The 23,150-nt window shown below is 47.1% G+C and overlaps 1 protein-coding gene across 2 annotated transcripts in view; it reads right to left on the reverse strand.

Moving 5' to 3' along the window:
- The window catches only part of LOC137411810 (neutral amino acid transporter A-like), a 272,303-nt gene that overhangs the window by 220,497 nt on the left and 28,656 nt on the right, over nt 1-23,150 (reverse strand). Inside the window, exons 6-8 of one of the 2 annotated variants that reach the window (XM_068129443.2) lie at nt 17,049-17,243; nt 14,895-15,029; nt 9,710-11,924 (exon numbers count right to left, since the gene is read on the reverse strand). The exons of the other annotated variant lie outside the window; for it this stretch is intronic. Of the exons in view, the coding sequence (XP_067985544.2) occupies nt 11,729-11,924; nt 14,895-15,029; nt 17,049-17,243 (526 nt within the window). The 3' untranslated portion in view covers nt 9,710-11,728. Of the gene's footprint in view, nt 1-9,709; nt 11,925-14,894; nt 15,030-17,048; nt 17,244-23,150 lie in introns of those variants that run through there. 2 annotated transcript variants of the gene reach the window in all.

Raw genomic sequence — 23,150 nt, forward strand, 5'->3', positions numbered from 1 at the left:
CCCCACCTTGCACCTTCAGAGCCAAGCCTGGAGGATGATGTTGAGGTTGTCGCGCTCACATCAACCCTCACTGCTGTAACAGCTGAAGAATTCAAAACTGCCTGTATTTCCTGCCCTGTTCAAGCAAAGCTGCGGGAAATGCTTACAAAGCGCAGGCCGAAAACGTCTTAAGGCCTGGATCCTGATCTCCTTCCTTACTTCAGATTGCAAAGTGAACTGTTGTTATAAGAGGACTGCGTGATGCAGGCCTGGGGATGTCAGATCTCATCGGTAACCGTTTTTCGGTTCCGTGACTTAGGTTTATGGGAACCGATGGGAAACGTACTTTCGGTTCCGTGTTTTTGCTATCACGTTACCGACACGCTGTCTGTGTAATGAGTAGCATGTGCTGCTGTGCACACACAACTCGTTTGCCAAGAAGGTAGGCCACAACGCGTTGTACAAACCAAAACACTTTATTATCAGCTCGCACGTAAGCACTGGGCGGGCTCGACTTTCGAGCCCGCATATATGTCCCGAGGCCACGCCTTTCCCCCGGGCGTGGCCGGTCGGCCGAAAGGCGGGTCATGTATCTCAGTTCCACCCTGCGCCTCGTGACGCCTTTGCTCCGGGCGTGGCCCGAGCCGCGCTTCCACGCCCGGACGCTCGCGCCACCCACTGCTGCGCGGAGTTATTGCCCACTGGCATTGTGTCCGCCACACGCGCCCCCCCAGAATACCCACGCACCTGAAGAGTGAGCTTGCGGGGAAACCGGATGACCCGGCTGAAACGCCTTCTGGCGATGCGTGCAGGGCTGGGGGGTAGCGGGACGGCGGGGATGGGGGGTGCCGGGGGTCTGGCCGCCCGGGGGGCGGCCTCGACGCGGAGGCAGAGCTGCTTGCGGGGGGTGGTCCAGGTCGAGGTGGGCCGGCTTGAGGCGGTCCACGGAGATATGATCCGGAGTACCGCCGATGTCCATGGTGAAATGCTTGTCCCCGGTCTCCAGCACGCGGAAGGGCCCGTCGTACGGGGGCCACAGCGGTGCCCGGTGGGCGTCGTGCCTGACAAAAACATACTCCGCCGTGCGAAGCTCCGGGGCGACGTGGGAGGACGGGCAACCGTGGTGTGCCGTCGGCACCGGGGCGAACCTCCTGGCGGTCTCCTGAAGGGTGGAGCGCTGTTGCGCCGCGGACCAAGGTGCCGTGGAGTCGGGGATAAATTCGCCCGGTACCCGCAGTGGTTGTCCGAAGACCAGCTCCGCCGAGGACGCGCGCAGGTCGTCCTTGGGCGCCGTCCTGAGGCCCAGCAGGACCCAGGGGAGCCTGTCGGCCCAGCTGCCGTCGCGGAGGGTGGCCCAGAGCGCAGCCTTCATTGAGCGATGGAAGCGCTCGCACAGGCCGTTGGCCTGGGGGTGGTAAGCCGTGGTGCTGTGCAGCTAGACGCCGAGCCCTTCTGCCACTGTTCCCCAGAGCTCCGAGGTGAACTGGGGGCTGCGGTCGGACAAGATGTCCAAGGGGGCGCCGAACCAGGCAACCCAAGTGGCGATGAAAGCTTGCGCGACGTCAGCCGCGGCCGTCGCCGCCAATGGCACGGCCTCCGGCCACCGGGTGGTGCGGTCCGCCATGGTGAGGAGGTGGATGAAACCCCGCGAGGGGGGCAGAGGTCCCACCAAGTCGACGTGGACATGGTCGAACCGACGTTCGGGCACCGTAAACGGGGCCAATGGGGCTTGGGTGTGGCGGTGGACTTTCACGCGCTGGCACGCGAGGCACGTCCTGGCCCAGTCGCGGACGTTCTTCCGGAGGCCATGCCAGACGAACTTCGCCGCGACAAGCTTCTGGGAGGCCTTCATGCCCGGGTGTGACAGGCCGTGGATGGCGTCAAAAACCGGGCGCTGCCAGCCAGCGGGCACGATGGGGCGAGGCCGGCCGAGGGAGACGTCGCACAAGAGGGCAGTGCCCGCGACGTCGAATGGCACCTCGGTGACGCGGAGGCCCGTGACGGCATTCTGCAAGGCCTGGACGTCGGGGTCGGCGGTCTGGCCGCCGCCATCCGGGCATAGTCGATCCCGAGGTGGACCGCGTGTGCGACGGACCGGGAAAGGCAATCCGCCACCGGGTTGTCCTTACCCGCGACGTGGCGGATGTCCGTCGTGTACTCGGACACGGCAGAGAGGTGACGTTGCTGCCGGACCGACCACGGCTCGGCGACCTTGGCCATCGCGAAAACAAGGGGCTTGTGATCGACGAAGGCCGTGCACGGGCGGCCCTTGAGAAGATGGCGGAAGTGTCAGACCGCCAGGTGGAGCCCGAGCAGCTCGCGGTCGAAGGTGCTGTACCGGCGTTTGTGCGGGCTGACCTGCCGGCTAAAAAACGCCAGCGGCTACCAAGCACCACTCACCCACTGCTCGTGCACCGCACCCACCGCGTAGTCCGACGCGTCGGTGGTGAGGGCGATTGGTGCATCGGGCGCCGGGTGCGCCAGCATGGTGGCGTTGGCCAAGGCCAGCTTTGCACCCGCAAATGCCGCGGCCATCGGCTCCGTCCAGGCGATGTCACCTTTGCCCGGCTTCCCCCGGAGGGCTTCGTGCAGGGGGCGCAGGAGCTGGGCGACGCGGGGCACGAAGCGGTGATAAAAAAATCACCATTCCCAGGAATTCCTGGAGCCCCTTGATCGTGCGGGGGCGCGGGAAACTCCTGACCGCCTCCACCTTGGCCGGTAAAGGGATGGCCCCGTGCCTGGTGATGCGGTGCCCCAAGAAGTCGATGGTGGTGACGCCGAAATGGCACTTCGCGGGGTTGATTATCAGGCCATGCTGGCCCAGGCGTTCGAAGAGCGTGCGGAGATGGAGCAGGTGCTCCTCCTGGGACGCGCTCACGACTAGGATGTCGTCCAGGTAGACGTAGATGAAGGACAAGTCGTGCATGACGCTGTCCATGAGCCGCTGGAACGCCTGGGCCGAATTTTTCAACCCAAAAGGCATCCGCAAGAACTCGAAGAGGCCGAAAGGTGTGATGATGGCCGTCTTCGGTACATCGTCCGGTTGTACGGGGACCTGGTGGTACCCCGGATGAGGTCCACCTTGGAGAAAACGGTCGTTTTCGCCAACCGGGCGGAAAAGTCCTGAATATGCGGGACCGGGTAGCGGTCGGGGGTGGTGGCGTCGTTGAGCCAGCGGTACTCACCGCACGGCCGCCATCCGCCGCCGGGCTTGGGCACAATGTGCAGAGGAGAGGCCCATGCGCTGTTGGAGCGCCGTACGATGCCCAGCCGCTCCAGCGTGGCGAACCCCGCTTTCGCCACGGCGAGCTTCGTGGGGTCGAGACGGCGCGCCCGGGCATAGACCGGTGGTCCGATGGTGGGAATATGGTGTTCCACCCCGTGTTCGACGGCCACCGCTGAAAAGGTGGGCCGTGTGAGTGCCGGGAAACTGGCGAGGAGGCGGGTAAACTCGTCCGCTGCCGGAAGCGTATAGACTAACCTCGCCGGGACGGAACCGTTCAGCAGGCCGCTTGGTACGCCACTCGGTGAGCCGCTCAGCGAGCTGCTCAATGAGCCGCTCAGCGAACAAGCGAGCGAGCTGAAGGTTTCGGCCTGGACGAGACGTCGACGCTTAACGTCCACCAACAGCCCATGCGCACAAAGGAAGTCCGCACCGAGCAGGGCCATTGGCACGCTGGCGGTGACGAAAGACCATTGGAAGCGCTGTCCTCCGAAATGCAGCGAGAGGCAACGCTTCCCGAATGTGCGGAGGGGAGTTCCGTTGGCGGCGAGCAAGGCGGGGCCCCGGCCCACGGCTTGCTTGTCGGACGCGGAGGCAGGGAGGACGCTTACCTGCGCTCCAGTGTCGCACAGAAAACGGCGACCAGACGAGGTGTCTGTGATGAACAGGAGGCTGCCGGAATGGCCGACGCTCATGGCTGCAAGTGAGCGCCGGCCCGGTCGTTTCCCGACCCATCGAAAGAACATGGCGGGCGGCACGCCCTAGCCTTGCGGCCGAACCTGGCATGATAGTAACACCAGGTTTGCCCCGGTGGTGGCTGCCGCATCGGTCGTGACGGCGGTGGGGGACGGGGTGTAGCAGCGGCCACGAGGGGGCGCGGCGCTGAAGCCTCCGCACCGGGATCCAGTACGGCAGCGCCATGCATCAGCCGCGTGTGCGGCGCTGAAACCGCCGCACCGGGATCCACTACGGCAGCGCCATATGTCGGCCGCGTGTCGCAGACCGCGAAAAATTTGTCCGCCTCTCCGGCCAGGGCGCGGGGTTCCGTTATGTTCGAACTGGCCAGCGCGAGCCGCACCTGCGCAGGTAGCTGGCGGAGGAAAAGCGCGCGGAAAAGGAAATCCGGGTGCTGGTGTCCAAGAAGGGACAACATGTAATCCATCCGAACGGACGGTTGTGTGTCGCCGAGGGCGGGAAGGTCCAGGAGGCGGTCGGCGCGGTCGGCCTCCGTGAGCCCGAACGTGGCGAGGAGAAGACGTTTGAGCGCCGCGTACTTGTGGGCGCCCGGCGGGCGCCGAAGGATGGACACGACGCGGGCGGCAGTGCCGGGCCCGAGGGCGGCGACCACGTGAAAGTACATGATGTCGTCCGCCGTGATGCCCCGGAGCTGGAATTGGGCTTCGGCCTGCACAAACCAAACGTCGGCTTGCGCTTCCCAGAACTCCGGGAGTTTAACGGCGACAGCGTTGGTAGCCATGGCGCGTTCAGGGGTCAGCTCCGGCTGAACCAGTCGGGGTCACCAGTGTGGTGCTGTGCACACACAACTCGTTTGCCAAGAAGGTAGGCCACAACGCGTTGTACAAACCAAAGCACTTTATTATCAGCTCGCACGTAAGCACTGGGCGGGCTCGACTTTCGAGCCCGCATATATGTCCCGAGGCCACGCCTTGCCCCCGGGTGTGGCCGGTCGGCCGAAAGGCGGGGCATGTATCTCAGTTCCACCCTGCGCCTCATGACGCCTTTGCTCCGGGCGTGGCCCGAGCCGCGCTTCCACGCCCGGACGCTCGCGCCACCCACTGGTGCGCGGAATTATTGCCCACTGGCATTGTGTCCGCCACAAGCACATACTTTGCAGCGAAGCAATGTGACCAAGCCTTCCCCATCGCAATTCCGCTTCAAAATCGTCGCTGACTGACCATTTTCGTAATGTTTTTAAGGCGACATTTTCGGGGTTTTTTTCGCTTAGCAACGGATGCCATTTTGAAAAGGAAGTCTGTGATTTAGACCGATGCGCATGTCCGTCAAAGCGAGTCATATCGCGAACCTGAATGTGGGAAACTACATGCTATCTGCTTTGCCGGCCTAATTTTGTTGGAAATAAAACTCAACTTCTAAAATAGTTAGCTGAAAATCACACGTGAAGGTAAATACTACATCTTTTTGCCTTACACTGCCTTTCTGCGATGGGAAACGTACTTTCGGTTCCATGTTTTTGCTATCACGTTACCGACACGCTACCGGTAACGCTCGTTTCCGTGAAATCCGCAGGCCTGGTGATGAGAGGTACTCACCGCCTTCTGGTCCCGGATGCACTACAACCACATTTCATCAAATTAGTAATATAATAATCTTCCAGTGAGTTACGGCTCGGCTCGGATGGCGCTGGGGTGAATCGGGCCTGTATCTGCAGAGCCAATAAACGTGTGCAACAATCGACCGTAGTCTGTCGAGATACCTTACACAAACAATCTTCTCAAGCTTATTCTCTTTTTTCATTCACAATTGATATCTTTTCAAATTCTCTACTCTCTTGATGGTGTGCATATTCAGCTTGGATGGTGTTCCTCCATCTCTGTCTCACTTTCCTTCTTCCACTTCTTTCAAAGTTCTCCATTCTGTCACTTTCACTTCATGCCTGTGTATTTCTTCTACTCACTCACATCTGTAGCTACACCGCAAATCAGGTACTCATCAGTATAAACCTTTACAAGCGCATTACACTTCATTTTGCCACGGTTTCTGTGATGTTTTAAGGTTAAATCAATCCTGTGTGATTGTGTGCTTATTCAGACGTGTTGAAAGAACGAAAATAAATCATTATGTCTTATATTTCTCTTTTGGGCGCAGAGAAAGACGGTTTGTTTGAAAGCGGACATATTATAATTCACACACACTGGAAACGGGTTCTGTAAGCCACACACGATGGAAACAAAATGGCTTCTAATTGCAAGTTGTCCCGACTGTCTATATTCAGGGACCCTAGGATTGTGTTCGCGTGGCATTGCCATTCGTTATTTAAACCATTACTAGAGTATAACTGGTCCTTAAGGACGGGTTAACTCCCTAAGAATAACGGACAGGCCAATTGTGGGGGTTTATTCCCCCACAATTGGCAAATTATAGTATGATTTGTAATATCCCCTCTCACCAGCAAAAGCGCTATGCCATTGTCATCCACAGTTACATACAGACTCAGAGGATTGGGTCCTTCCCCCACCCTGAACCCCCAGGGTATGAATATAATAATCTTCCAGTTCAATAGTTCATACATCATACGTCATTAAAGGATCTTTTTTTTGCTTTTGCCTCGTCAACTAGTCAGGTTTCCTCATTTAACAGACTAGTACACCTATTTCCCATGAAAGCGGCAGGGTCATGATTTTCTCCTCTGTGGGGTATATAGATCACAATAGATCTTGGCTCGGGTCTGTTTGTCTGCGGAGGAGACGATAAGCATAGAATGCCTCAAGGATGACTGGTTTCCTCCAAATTTCTTTCAGTTTGGTGTTAAACAGCAGTGGCAACTGCTTAAAAAGGTAATCATCCTTGTTTGTGGTTAATAATATAAGGGTATAAAGCCCGTCAAAAATGATGGGTTGGAATAGTTTTTGATGGTACAGCAGCGCGAGCATGGCAAAGTCTAGGCCTAGTGTCAGGGGTGCTTATATCATCTTTATTTATTAGACATCCTACAGACGTAAATGAACACTCGTTTTACTCTGCGCACTTTGCACGTCACTTTCAGCGAATGTCACCTCCCTGTGCCTTGTATTTATTGATTAAAAAAAACAAAACCGCTTCCATACACCGACCTTGAGGCTCGGTTTGCAAGCCACCGTCTACAATTCCAATGTAAGAGACATAATTACACTTATTTTGGGTCTTTGTAGTCCTTGGGGTCTTTTGGGTCCTCTGGCTCATTTAGGACTTTTGGTTGTTCAAGCTCTTTTGTATCCTTTGAAACTTTTGGATCATTTGAGTCCTCTTGATCTTTGGGGTCATCGGGTCTTTGGGGTAATTTGCGGTCCACTGTGCTTTAAGGGTCTTTTTGATGTTTTGGATTGACATCCTACAGATGTAAATGAACACTCGGTTTACTCTGCGCATTTGCACGTCACGTTCAGCGAATTCCACCTCCCTACGCCGTGTATTTATTGTAATTTAAAAAAACCCGCTTCGTACACTGACCTTGAGGCTCGGTTTGCAAGCCACCGTATACATTTCCAATGTAAGAGACATACTGTAATTACTCTTCTTTTGGGTCTTCGGAGTCCTAAGGGTCTTTTGGGTCCTCTGGTTAATTTGGGTCCTCAAGCTCTTTTGCATCCTTGGGATCTTCTGGTTCATTTGGGTCTTCGGGGTAGTTTAGGTCATTTGAGTCCTTTGGGTCCTCGGGTCTTTTCAGTCATCTAAGTATTTTAGGTCTTTGGGGTAATTTGGGTCTTCAGGGTCTTTTTGGTGTTTTGGATTGTTTGGTTATGTGGGGTCGGTAAGGGCCTTCAGGGTATTTTGGGTTTTCAGGGACTTTTTGGTCTTCTGTGTCTTTTTGATTTTTGGGGGGCCTTTGGGTCTTTTTGGTCTTTGAGATATTTTGGGTCCTTGAGGTATTTAAGGGTCTTCTGGGTCTTTTGGATCTTCAGGGTATTTTTAGTTTTCATGGTCTTTTGGGTCTTCTGGGTATTTAAGGGTCTTTGGATCTTCAGGGTCGTTTCAGTGTTTTGGGTATTTGGGGTCTTTATGAGTTTTTAAGGGTCTTTTCAGTGTTTTTGGCCTTTGGTGTCTTTATGGGACTTTGCGGAATTTTCGGTCTTCAGGGCCTTTTGGGTTTTTTGTTGTCTTTAAGGGTCTTGGGGTCTTTTCAGTCTTTGGGGTCTTTATGGGGAATTTTGGATTTTTGATGACCTTTCTGTCTTTTGGGCCTTTGGGGACTTCTGGGTCTTCATGGTCTTTAACAGTCTACAGGGTATTTTGGGTCTTCGGGTATTTTGCATGTTTCGGGTCTATTTGGTCTTCTGGGTCATTAAGGTCTTAGGGTCTTACCAACATTTTGTGTATTTGGGGTCCATTGGGTCTTTTCCGTCTTTTGGGTCTTCGGAGTCCTTGGGGTATTTTCGGTCTTCGGAGTCCTTGGGGTATTTTCGGTCTTCATTATCTTTTGTCTTTAACAGTCTAAAGGGTATTTTGAGTGTTTGGGGTCCATTGGGTCTTTTGGGTCCTTGGGGGCTTTTAGGTCCTCAGTCTTTTAGATATTTTAACCGGTGGACACACAGTCGTGTTCAAAGATTGCCCCTTAAACGCCCACACTCAAATCCCTCCTGAAGCACTACTCAATGCCTTTAAAACCTAGCCTTATGAAGGGGGATAGACAGACACACATTGCGTTTTATATGGTAGATATATATATTTTAATTCTAGTAGGGGTGCCGTGCCACGATAACATATTTATACATTTATACTGTGAAATGTTTGTTTTTTGTTTTGGTGAAATATAGATGATTGTTTATTTAAACTTGTGAATTTTGTTTTATTGACTATTTGAAATTGTAACTTTCCAAAAATGTTTTGGTCATTCATTTTATTATTCTTGTGCTTTATTCCTGCTAGACCGTTTATCAATTTGCCTTCAAAGTGTTTTTGTTCCCCCCAAAAAACTCCATTTTTTGTTTGTTTGTTTTTTTCTCAGTTTTTCTGAGGAAAAAAAAAAACTTTCGGCTCTCAATTTATTGGATAAAAATACGGAGGATTTTATTCTTCTTCTTCACAAATGTTTTTTTTTTTCAATACACGTTAACACTTGTCCAAGGAGGAAAAACCCCTTGGGGAAGCAGGGTGCGTGGGGGTTGTTGGGGGAGAGGAAATGAATTTGCTGCAACCTTCATTGTGTGACCCTTAGGTCCTCCTGCCAAGTTTGGTTGCGATTGGATAAGTAACGATCTTATTTAATTTAATCAAGATCAAGATTTAATCAAGATTTAATCAAGAGGTTCAACAATAAATTGAGACACAGCTTACCTCCATCCAAAGGTAGGGTATTAAAGAGAAAACATCGAAAATTGAGCCGATCAGTTCTTTCGCTCGTCGCGGGCAAAAGGGTATGGCGGGAAAAAGGGGGAAGTGCAAGACACAAGTGTATCACTAAATATTATATTGGATAAGTAACGATCAAAGGGGGAAGTGTATCACAGACACCAAATTGCGTATTTCCGTATGATGATGATACTGGCATGCCATCTTCCAAATGTTATACACTTTTATTTTAACTGAAATTTGTATCTAGAAATTGGGGTGAGTATTACACGTGTTAACAAATCAAAATGTTTTTTTTCTTCCTGGCAGTTCGGGAACATCAACTCTGACATGTTGTGAACGACAATTACAAAGAAGCCACACTTCGGAGAATTTCTGTCACTTGTTATTGAGGATTTCTGTCTTATCACATTTTGGATTTCAAATATAATCATGCAAATGTTAAATGAAATTCAAAAGCAAATGCCAAAACAAAAAAAAAAAGGTAGACAAGTCAGGACTTTATTTGTGGCGACAAAAAGGCAAACAACTGTAAACTTAACATTCAAACCCGAGGATAAACTTCCGGGCAATCTTTAAACAAATCAACAAATGGGGCCCATAACCCTTGTGCATTATATGTCAATAATCATATTTTCCTCGTGATAAGCATACAACTGACAAGCAAATGCCATGACATGAAATGAACATTACAGAAAACTTTTAAAATGTAAATGAATGATACATTTCACCAATATGGTTCTCTTTCTATCCTGTGTCATGATTACAAAAATAAAAATAACTAAACACATTAAACTACCACATAAATAACCATAAAAATGTCAAATTTAAATGATATTTCAGCAGTAATCAAATGCAACCTATTCTTTGGTTTCGGAAGATCAAGAATAAGTTAAAGGAGGGGATGATCGAGGAAGTGAATAAATCATTGACTCTTCCAACTACCTCCTCCCTTACTAAAAGAGCAACAATACATTGCAGAAAACAACAATAGCTTACAATGAAGGAATGAATGAATTGGTCTCCTTGGCCAATAGCTTACAGAAACCAACAATAGTTTGCAGAAATCAATAGCTTACAGAAGCCAATAATAGCTTACAGAAAGCCACAATAGCTTACAGAAAACCACAATAGCCCACAAGAAGCCGCAAAAGCTTACAGAAAGCAATAGCTTACAAAAAACAGCAGCTACAAAAACAATAGCTTCCAGAAAAGCAGAACAGCTTACAGAAAACCACAATAGCTTGCAGAAAACCATCTTTGCACAAGTTAACGTGGGCATCCTGCTTGGGTTGCAATCTAAACCTTTTATGGGAATGTCACTTGGCCTTGCTCATGCAATATTGGAAATTAGGTTGTAGTCAAAACACAATGGAGTTTTTTTGATTTGTAAATAAAATCAAAATGATACAATAGTCAAAAATAATCACACATTCTCATTGTACCTCGCACATAAATAAAGTGATACATTTCAGTGTTTTGCATTGATCCATTAAATATACATTCAAAGGGAAAAAGCTAGAAATAGCCACGGTGTTATTGACCATGTTGTAAATTTCCAATAAATTTGTACTAGGACAGCAGTGATGCTGCCAACACCAATAGGAAATGAAGACCGTTTACTTCGCACACGTCTTTCCTTGCATAGGGGATTTGTCGTAAATGTGCAAAGACTGCATCAGGTATGTTTGAAATGTTTTACCTCTGTGATCCATATTTTCGTATTGCGTACTCAATATGCATTACTAAGCTTCAAGTGGGTCAGGCGTTGACAACAATACCTGAACTACATTCATGATATGGAAAAAAGAGGACACAATACCCTTTTTGGATTGAAAGGTAAAACAGGAGCTGTAGATAAACTGAATCTTGGCTACAAATATTTTTTTACATTATCAGTTTGTCATTCAAGTCGTTACATTCAAATAGATAATCCGTACTGGTACTTGCATGGCAAAACTCCATAGGAAGACAAAGGAAGGCATCAACAAATACATCACCCGGTGATGGCGGTTAAGCTGCAGGACAACGTTCCTATTCCGCACAATTCATGATAACCCATACAAGGACAATATAAAAAAGAGCTACTCGTGTACTAATGCCCATATATATATATCAAAATATACACTTTTATAAGCTTTTCCTTTGATAATAAATGTACATAAAGAAAAAGAAAATAAAAAACGATTTATCGATCAACCTGTTTCATTCGTTTTACCCTCGATTGGTACAGGCCAGTGTCCGCTCCAAACCGACACAAGCTGTTAACATTCAACCAAACAATCCTCATTCAGAAGACTGTTGTTAAGGCTTCCATGCCACAAATAATGGTTATATGTTAAAATCCCTCAACTTACAACTAACAAATGTTACAATAGTGGAAGACATGGTCTGTAAAATAAGTGACCGCTGGTGAGAAAAATTATGACATTCCGGTTTTCAATTGATGAGTAACCTGTAGCTCTGATGTATCAAAAGTTATTGCATCCTTCAAGTTTTTCAGTGCTTCTGAGAACTGAGAAGGGATGACCTCTCAGGGTCCAATAGACTTTTTGGAGCTTCATAAGTATTCACCTCCTGCAATTCATGTTCAACCACCAGATCTTGTGGCTTGGAATAACGCTTGTTCAGCACGTCGAGGATGCCGGCACCAAACGCATCACCCTCCACGTTAACCACTGTGCAGCTTCGGTCTCTGTAAACCACCGCAGCCTTTCAGTCCAACACCAAATGACAATTCCAAAACTTCAACATCATATAAAAGCATTATGGCATATTATAGGGGATTGCCAAACAAAATGATACGCATATGGAAGAAAGCTTCTTTTTTTTTGTATACAAGATCGAGGCTCGTGAAAGAGCTAACATTAATCACACAAAAAGTCAAACCGACACACAAAACACAAAAAACAAGGGGAGCGGCAGACAAGATGGGAAGTGAGGGGGCAGGACTTTATCCCTCTTCTCCAGATAAAACACGCCACAACTTCTCAATTTCCCTCTCTCAACATTGAGGGCTTTTTTTTTATCAATCCTGTCCATTCCTCTGTTTTACAGAGAATTGTCGTATTTTAGAAATAAATAATGAATAAATAAAAACAATAGGAAATCAAGAATCACATAATTGGGTTTTTATGTCAAAAGATGAAAAATGTAAAGGAAAATAACTACGGTTTCTTGGATTTTGTAACACAGAAAAACACCACTCTATCATGCGGTTACCATCCGCCAGAACATGATGTAGATGGAATAAGACGTAATAGAAAGTAGAAACCAATTAATGTTTGATCCTCATGGTTAAGTTTCATTCATTTTCATGGTTAAGTAGCTCCCACTAAGTGGATAGATGCTTACGAAACGGACGGAGCATCCTTACACACATGTTATGCACACACAGTATGTCATGCACACATGTTAGCGACAATGGAACACATTTCTTGAACTTGGAAATCGCCAAATTCACTCGCCTAAACTTGCCAGCGCACATCTTCAAGCCTCAGAAAGACTCTCCAAAAGCTCTATCAGTATAGTTAAGTCTGGCCTAAATAAGTGGGAGCATCCAGACCAAATTAGCTCATCTGCTTGTTTCCCACTGCCACACTACCCACACTATAACAGGGTTGACACCAGCCTAGCTGCCAAGGAAGCGACATTTGTAAACATGACTGCATTTGTAAAACCTGACGTGGCACCAGCTGTATATATATATAAACCACCTTTAGAGGCCATTTTTCCCCCGCAAAGCGGGGGTTGGCCTTTTTCGGGAACCGTGGTTGTTGTTGTTGTTTTTCGGTCCCCTATTTGAAGCAATGTTTTACGGCCGGATGCCCTTCCTGACGCCAACCCTTTTTGCCGCCTTTAACGACAAACAGGGAATTACCAGTGAACTGGTACTCAATTAGCCGACCTCGGAAGGATGACAGGCTGAGTCAACCCCCCTGGCGTTAATTCAGCGATCGACCGGGATTCGAACCCAGGATCCTTGGATCCTAAGCCGGCACCCTAGCCGCTAGCCCAACACCAGGGATTGGTGTATAACAAAAGCTGTATAACAAAATCAATCGAGCCAGAGGCTCCATCATGCCAAAAATTCAGTGTATTTCTTGATAATCAGAGGACCCGGTGTTTGTGAATAAACTTTGGTCGTGAAGAGTTGTCGTTGTCAGGGAGGATTTGCAAAAATGTGAACCACTGTCCTACGTGGCCAGGACTGGAAGGCGCCTGGCCTGCTACAGGTTCCTTTGTTTTCTTTCTTGTTCGGTTTTTTGGTTGAAGTCAGCACAAATTAATCTGTCAGTAAAAACACTACTGGTGCACATGAAAAGTAGCAGAAATATCCATGAAAGATAAGTGATGGGATGCCATGGGATTTCATATGATGGGAGGGCCTTGTAGCAATAACGATAATCCCATGATAGAATGGTACCAGAAGTACTGTTCATTGGAATGCTGCGACGTCAACGAGTACGGCAAACTAATAAAAGTCTACTTTTGACTTGGCCAAACAACAACAACAACAACAACATGCATTTTAAAGGCCATTTTCCCTGCTAGAGCGGGGGTTAGCCTTGCGGTCCCCATGACAATCTTCTCCATCTTGCCCTATTTTCTGCATCTCTCCTTGTTAACCCCCTTGCCCGCATTTCTTCTTCCACCATATTTAGCCAAGTCTTTCTCAGTCTTCCCCGTCCTCTACTTCCTTCTACATTCATTTCCATCACTCTTCTCAACCAGTCACTTTCATCCTTCCTCAACACATGACCAAACCATCTCAACCTGTTCCTCTTCACAGCATCAATCACAGGCTCTATTCCCATCATTTTTCGCAATTCATCATTTGTCTTCCTCTCTCTCAACGATACTCCGCATATCCATCGAACCATTCGCATTTCCACCCTTTCCAACCTTCGTTGCTGCTCTACGTTCATTATCCATGTCTCGCTCCCATAAATCATAACACTTCTCACACATGCAGCATACACCTTTCCCTTCAGCTTCAACGACTATCCCCTCCTCATCAACACGCCTCTCAGTTCCCGAAACTTCTTCCATGCACATCTTGACTTGGCCAAACGGAATAAATGAAGGAGTTGGGAGTAAATTTCCATACCCCAAGCAGAATTAAAAAGGCGTTTTGCCTATGTGGATTTGGATTTGCCTATGAGGTTTTCTGACCCTGGTGTTGGGCTAGCGGCTAGGGTGCCAGCTTAGGATCCTAGGATCCTGGGTTCGAATCCCGGTCGATCGCTGAATTAACGCCAGGGGGGTTGACTCAGCCTGTCATCCTTCCGAGGTCGGCTAATTGAGTACCAGTTCACTGGTAATTCCCTGTTTGTCGTAAAAGGCGACAAAAAGGGTTGGCGGCAGGAAGGGCATCCGGCCGTAAAACATTGCTTCAAAAATGGGACCCAACAAAAACAACAACAACCACGGTGCCCGAAAAAGGCCAACCCCCGCTTTGCGGGGAAAATGGCCTCGAAAGGTGGTTTTTTTTTTTTTAATGAGGTTTTCTGAGTGGTGGGAGAGGAGATAGGAAACGATAAGACAGAGACAGACAGACACCATCTTTTTATATACATCGATTAGTAAACTAAACAAACACTAATTTGAGAAAAAACCAAGCTCTTCAAAACCAAACTAGATGCGACAGAAATAGTGTACTCACATGAGCCAATCAACAGCAAGGATCAAAGAAATGTCCTTTGTAGGAAGTCCAACAGCCTCAAGGATAATGGCCAAGGTCAGCACACCACCAGCTGGTATCCCAGCTGCACCCACACTTGATGCTGTAGCTGTGACCCTGCACAATAACGCAAAGTTTACACCCTGTTCAGTGACAGCTCTGACAAATATCTCTCCTACTCGTACTAATTGCAGCCATCTTGTTAACATTCAAGGCTTCCAGCTTCCTCGCTAACACCAGAGAAATAGCACAACATTGTAACGTATCTGTGACTAGATGGACTACGGTCACGCTGAGCAATTGTTTTGCCCCAAGATTACCAAGTGATCCGATTGGTCGATTCAAATAAAGTGCATGAAAGGTCATGTAGCTTCAGTGTGCAAATTATTGGATTATTTCCAGAGGAAAAGCTTCAAACATGCCAACAATGCCTAGTTCTGGCCTGCCTCATGTCTAACTCCATCTCCAACTGACACTGGTGTTCTCCCTTCCCACGCGTACACTTAAAGTGGCAGCTGAACAAACGACAATTACTCTGCGTTCCCCCAGGGCAATGTGAGAGAGTAGTTTTAATCAATAAAATAAGAATAAACTAGAGTTCATACGACACCTTACCCCACGCAATCTTGAGAAAAAGGAAATGGGAAGGGTCTTTTCAACTCTTGCTTTGCATTTCTGAGCATGATGGACATTAGCATTTTTCATGTACTTTGAATAATGGGCGCGGTGGCAACCGTACGAGCCGATTGGTCAAACCGAACAGTCCAGAGCTGAAGCTTCTGCCAACTCTACCCTCAGAGGGCACGGCAAATTTGATTGGTCGAGACAGCGTAATAGTTTGTCTAAGTACTGCTGAACTGAAAATTAGCGCAATTAGACAGTACAAAGTAGTAGAAGTAAAAGCTGTTCTTGTGACCATTAGAAAAATGTCCTAAACGTTGAGCACAACAGATCTGAATGAGAGCTTCCTGAAATGATCCCAAATTGTGGATAGTACCAATGACTCTACTATCCACATATCAACTAACTGCAAACGTTAAATGTCCACATAAAATCGGCACATGCAGATCACCCAATCAAAGAAGAGTCTGAGCATTCCCCAATAACTCGGACAATCAGTATTTGTAGCATTTGGCGCATCATGACAAAGTTTACTTCCTGCAACGTATCCGCATAATTCGCTCACCGTTTTGTGTATTTAATCCTCACACTTGACAGTTATGGGGCCCAAAAGTTCGCTTTATAGTGCTACACCATCGTCTAGTGCTTCAAAAAGAGGAAGCGTATTGTACTAACGACAGCGGACAAACTCAAGCTCATAAGGTGGCTTGAGAATGATGATATTGCAGCATCTGTTGCTGAATCTCTTGGCATTGGCCTCTTGACATGTATTATGTGCAAAAATAAGTAAATAAAACGAAATGTGTAAGTTTTGGGCCGATCAAGCCACCGGGAAAAGCACAAGAGAAAGTAAACCCGTTCAAGGTTCTAAGCTTCCTGGATAAAGAGACATCTGAGTGGTTCAAGCAGACTCGGTCTTTGGGTATTGCAGTGAGTGGGCCTATGGTTGACAGTAAGCCAAAGGAATGTTGATCGATTTTGAACTGTAACGGTTTCATTTCTGTTACTTCTTGTTATGTGTCAGGTAAAATAAAGATCAATTTTTACATGTACATTGTACAGTATTTCATTTTTCCTTCTACTACAATATTACAATAAAATATGAAAGTGTTATTACTGAATGAATGAATGAATGATCGTTTTAAGGCCATTTTCCCCGCTAGAGCGGGGGTTGGCCTTGCGGGCCCCATCGCAATCATGGTTCCCTGTTTGAGGCAATGTTTTTATGGCCGGATGCCCTTCCTGACGCCAACCCTTAGTCGCCTCTTACGACGCGCAGGGATACAGTGTACCTATTCTAAACCGGGGTACACACCGGGATCATTCTACACCGGGAACACATGTTTATTACTGAAGAACAGTATTTTCATTACAGGACATCGAGTATATGCAAAAATCAACTATCTGCATGAGCCTTGGAATCGACTCGTGCGGATAGTAGAGTGCACTGTAGCTGGATGTATTGGCATAGCTAGTCACAAGTCAGTGGTTATAAAGAACACACAAATCACTCACAGGATGGTGAAAATCTGCCCAACATTGAGAGTCACGTTATTGAGGTATGCGATGAAAACCGTGGCAACCGTCTGGAAGAGGGCGGCACCGTCCATGTTGACGGTTGCCCCGATAGGCAAGATGAAGCGACTGATCGTCTTGTCAACACCGTTCACTTCCTCCACGTGTTTAATCATCAGGGGCAACGTGGCAGAACTGGGAACGAGAAAATGATCAAGATCGATGATCAAGACACCCTTTTTTTTTTTCTTTTTTTTTTGTATACTGAATCGAGGCTCGTGAAAGAGCTAACATTTACTTCACAAACAAATCAACCAGACAAACAAAATATATAAAAATAGGGAGCGGAAAACAAGATGGGGAGAGAAGGGGAAGCACACAAACACAACATTTGAGAGCAGGGAGATGTGTGGAAGGGAGAGGGCTTGGGGGGAGGAGGCGTGGGAAGGTGGGGAATAATGATCGTATAACAATGATCAATAACATCGTATTTGTAACATCGTAACATACACCCTGATCAATAACACGTATTTAAAGCATCTGAATAAACACTTTGGCCCATTATTTTTTGTATTCTTTAGTTGTGACTATATTTATTGACCACTACCAATATTTGAACACAAGTGGAGGCCCTGAAACAGTGCAACAATAACAGAAAAGCTCTGGAAGAGATAAAATGACTTTTTTAAAATTTAAACAAACCAAAACTAGAAAGCACCTGAAAATACAAAGTCCATCCACACCTGCTTTGTACTCAAACTATACTTGACGAAAACAGCTAAAAAAGAAAGAAAAAAAAAAGAGGTAATGTTTATGAACTCTCTCTCTCGCTTTCTCTCTCTATCTCTATCTCACATAACCTTCACAAACCGTCGGTACCATCGAATCAGCTTCCTGAGCAAGGATTACACTGGGTGGGTTGCCATTGCCTTCCCAGCAGTAGTTTGAGCAGCAATTTGGAATTTCTTTAGGATGCCGGCGATAGCTCACTTACTCTTCGCGAAGGACACCATGGGGTCTTTAATGTCCACCAACTAATTCCAGGAGACGAGATCCATTTAACGTCCATCCGAGGGACGGGACACGCGTTGATGAATCACTCTGCCTGTGAAACACTGTGATTGCAGTTTATAGCTGCGTCGGGATTCGAACACTGGGACAGCGAAGAAGTGAATGTACAGTTTATTGATTAGTGTTCACCATATTCTCATAATAAAGGTTTGTTGAAAATTTGATCTTGATGACCAAAGCTCAAATGGTAAAAAAAAGTTATGGCATGGACCGACACACTGAAGCTCAATGGTAAATAAATAAACACGGAAGCGACTAAAAAAAAAACCCGGCCGTCTCGTGCTGACGCGTGATGGACGAGCTGACGAGGACTACTTCTATTTACTGTGACTGCACTTTTTACTCAATTATATCAATCAGCCTTCTCTATATTCCCACAATAACATCCATATTCCCAAAATTAGCCACAATACGATTTTCTTGAAAATTTGATGGCAAAAGGCCAAATGGTAAAAAGTGATCTCACACACACACACACACACACACACACACACACACACACACACACACACACACACACACACACACACACACACACACACACACACACACACACACACACACCTTCTCTGAAACCGTTTCACCGATCGATGTGAAATTGTCATGGCTGGTGAAAATGTGATACTTGAAAAAAGCTGAAGGGATTTAAATCAAACTTGTTTATTTTTAGGACAGTGAACGAGGGCATCTACCCGTTGTGGGACTATGCGGACTGCGGAGGCATATTGGCGACAGTCACATTGCTCTAGTTTTTAATGTGATTATATTGATTTTAAGTCATAAGCAAAGAAGTGAATGTGGCTTGAAATTCTCATACTTTTTTTAGGTGTTACAGAACCCAGTGGGTACCAAGGAGAACCCAGTGGGCAGTGCCCCTAAACATTCCAGAAAAGCGCGATGGTCATGACGTCATCTGCGTGACGTAATCACAGAAAAGATTGTCTCAGCACGCAATGGATAACGGCCGCACAACTCACTTCAGACAAGTCAGAAAGTGAATTTGACAAATAATTTTCTGATCAAGAATCCTCAGAATAAGTTGTTGTTGGAGATTTAGAGTGGAATTTGTAATTCATTCAGTGTGCAGGCGATAACTCGCCTTTTTTTTTGTTTTTGTTTTGTATACTGAATCGAGGCTCGTGAAAGAGCTGACATTTACTTCACAAACAAATCAACCAGACAAACAAAATATATAAAAAGAGGGAGCGGAAGACAAGAGAATGGGAAGCACGCAAACACTTGAGAGCACACAACATTTAAGAGCAGGGAGATGTGTGGGAGGGAGAGGGCTTGGGGGGAGGAGGCGTGGGAAGGGGAGGGGGGGGGGTGGGAGAAGTGTAAAACACAAGGACACCAAGGACTTCCAGGACAGAAGTTGGTATTTCAAAAAGTGGAATTGGGGTGAAATTATCGGGGATAGAAAAGATCAAGGTTTTGGATGGGGGAAGATAAGAGATGGTGGTGAACAGCTGTTTTAAAGACCTGGAGGGTGGAGTGGGATTGAAGAGAGTGAGGGAGTTTGTTCCAGAGGCGGGAGAAAAGAGGAATGAAGGAGTGAAGGTGAGCAGAGAGTCTTGATTTTGGCAGTTTAACCATAAGAGGGTTGCAGGCAGATCTTGTGCGACCTGTAGGAATATTTGCGGGACAGAGCCCAGAGAGAGCTGGGGGGGCAAGGCCAGAGAGGAGTCGGTAGAAGACGGAAAGACCACCAACCTGCCTGCGGTGAGTGAGTGAGAGGCCCTTGGAGTTAGCTTCATCGCGGGAGATTCCAATGATTCTGAATGCTTTGCTTTCAACAGCGTGAAGACGAGCTAGGTGTGAGGCAGGAGCACCAGCCCAGAGGGGAGAGCAGTATTCCATTGAGCTGCGGATGAAAGCCTTGTATGTGGTGAGGAGCTCAGGTGTGCCAAGGAAGGACTTCGCATGACGGAGGATGCCCAGTCGGCGACTGGCTTTGGAGGCCAGACTTGAAATGTGGTTTTCCCAGGAAAGATCATGGCAGATAGTGAGACCCAAAAGTTTGAGTGACAGAACTTCTTGGAGAGGATTATTCAGAAAGTAGATGGGAGGGTTGTCCAGTCGGTCTTTTCGGAGAGACATCGTAAGAGTGTGAGAGTTGTCAGGATTGAAAGACATGTTCAACTTGTTTGCCCAGTCTGTTATTTTGTCCAGGTCTGCAAAACACACCATAGGATCTTTAACGTCCACTAATGCTGGAAGACAAGACACCCGGCTTAATAAATATTTGTGCAAATCTCGTGAGGGATATTTGGGATATCCAAGGGTTGGGATAATTTGTGATGCAATGCCCTGCCTTCGAATGACCTACCAAATGATACTCGAAGCAGTCGGGCCATTCCACTTTACTCTGGTCAGTTTTCTCTTGGCTATCCATATTTTTCTTACAGCTGGATCTTTTGGGAAAACATGTATACTCACGCCATCTTTGGATGTATTGCTAAAACCAGCAACAATACATCTAGCTTTCAGAGTTCAGATTGTATGTGGGCCGCATGTAAACACAAGTCACGCAGCAAAAGTATCCTCAAGAGGAAGTGGTTGGTCATGTGATATATGACGTAATCAAATTGTTCATTTTTTGAGCGGTGGGGCCAATCAAGCGTAAAAGGATACCAAAAATGATTTAAATTTTCCTTTCAAAATATTTATCCAAGAAAAGAAGAACAATTGAGTGTTAAGTTAAGCCATATCTATTCATTAAACCAAGCATGATTTTCTGAGTCTGTGGACCTTTAAACCTTGATAAGCTTGACCTGATAAGTCTGGATCTATTTTTCTTCGAAGCCTCAGAGACATAACAGCCGAAGCACAGTTGTCCTCCAGCTGCCATGATGCCACGCCACTCCAAAAATAAAAGAAAAAAGGGGAGGGGACAAAGTTCAATCTCCAGCATGACGTCACTGGTTTTGGTCTGAATTAGTGCACCATGGGTCCTCCTTGGCTACGGTATCATCTGTTACTTGACGAACACTGGGCAACACTACGCTATTCACCAAAAGGTTTCAAGTGTTCCAATATACCTTTGTGGGTCTCTTTCCCTTCCAAATGTTCTCATACACTGCTGGCATTGTACCATGTTTCGTTGCTGCTCTTTATAGAGCGTTTTTTTTTTTTTTTTTTTTTTTTTGTATACTGAATCGAGGCTCGTGAAAGAGCTAACATTTATTTCACAAACAAATCAACCAGACAAACAAAATATACAAAAAGAGGGAGCGGAAGACAAGATGGGGAGAGAAGGGGAAGCACACAACCACAACATCCGAGAGCAGGGAGATGCGTGGAAGGGAGAGGCCTTGGGGGCAGGAGGCGTGGGAAGAGGGGGCAGGGGGGGGGGGGGGGGAGGGAGAAGTATAAAACACAAGAACACCAAGGACTTCCAGGACAGAAGTTGGTATTTCAAAAAAGTGGAATTGGGGTGAAATTAGCGGGGGTAGAAAAGATCAAGGTTTTGGATGGGGGAAGATAAGAGATGGTGGTGAACAGCTGTTTTAAAGACCTGGAGTGGTTTCAACAGCGTGAAGACGAGCTAGGTGTGAGGCAGGAGCACCAGCCTAGAGGGGAGAGCAGTATTCTATTGAGCTGCGGATGAAAGCCTTGTATGTGGTGAGGAGCTCGGGTGTGGACAAGGAAGGACTTCACACGACAGAGGATGCCCAGTCGGCGACTGGCTTTGGAGGCCAGATTTGAAATGTGGTTTTCCCAGGAAAGATCATGGCAGATAGTGAGACCCAAAATCTTGAGTGACAGAACTTCTTGGAGAGGATTATTCAGAAAGTGGATGGGAGGGTTGTCCAGTCGGTCTTTTCGGAGAGACATCGTAAGAGTGAGAGATTTGTCAGGATTGAAAGACACTTTCCACTTGTTTGCCCAGTCTGTGATTTTGTCCAGGTCTGCAGAGAGTGAGGAGGCTGCAGACAGCCGATCTGAGGGATGAAGAATGGAGCGACAGAGAGTAGAGTGCGCTCTTTCTAGACTTGAATAGTGACATGCTCGCCATCTCGCTGGAGATATAATTGCCAGCTTATACCACTTGTACTCCGTCACCTTAATTTGCTGATGGTCTTGACAAATCACATCTCTCCATATTCTTTTCGGACGGGGCTGATGCAGCCAACTGAAAAAGGCTCATTCTTGGTATACCATGGTCAGGCCTGCAGGAAATTTGGCTTTGCCACTCCAGGCATACCTTAGTGACTATATCCTGCTGTTGAACTTTCCTCCCCTTTCCTACCCCCACTCCCCTTTCCTACCCCCACTCCCCTTTCCTACCCCCACTCCCAACTGTGGCCAAATTTATTGTGATGTGATATGTCGATTCCACTGCTGTCTGTTAGAGATGCCTAGTTTAGTACGTATGCTTCTGTGATAAAAGGAGTCTAGTTTTCTCTCAAACCTCCAAAGGATCCAACATTCAAAACCATAAAATAACACTGAGAGCATGCATGCCTCGTATACAGTACTTTGTATGTAATCTTCACCCTCAGGTTATTATACATGAACACTGACTAACGGAGAGTGCCAAAAGTTCTGGATGCCTCTGCAATTTGCTTTTTGATGACCGAGTTCATCCTTCCTGTTGACATCATCACATATCAGATGTGGAAATTCAATCTGACTCAGTCTGCCCCCTAAATCACAGGTGTATGAGCTTTGTCTTTTATTGTTTCTCTTCCAGTCATCAAGAGCTTGGTTTTGAGAATATAACTGATAGGCCATGGTCTCCATTGATTAGCTGGTGCTTTTACATCGCTCACACAGCACAATACCGGGTTGTCACAATGTGTGCTGCATCATCAACAAATTGGTATTTGGTCAGACCACTCCCCCCCATCCCAAAAAATAATTTATAGCATCTTCTGGTGTCACCAAAATGTGCCATGCAAATGGCTTCTTCTGTCAGAGCCGACAAGATGGGAGCAACAATTGCATTTATTGCCACATCTGATGCAATTTAAATGCTCGAATATTGCTGAAGTGCTCCATTTCAAACAGTTTATTCAATCCATGTAG

This window comes from Myxine glutinosa, chromosome 9, assembly GCF_964187855.1.
Source record: "Myxine glutinosa chromosome 9, kmMyxGlut1.1, whole genome shotgun sequence".
Taxonomy (NCBI): Eukaryota; Metazoa; Chordata; class Myxini; order Myxiniformes; family Myxinidae; genus Myxine; species Myxine glutinosa.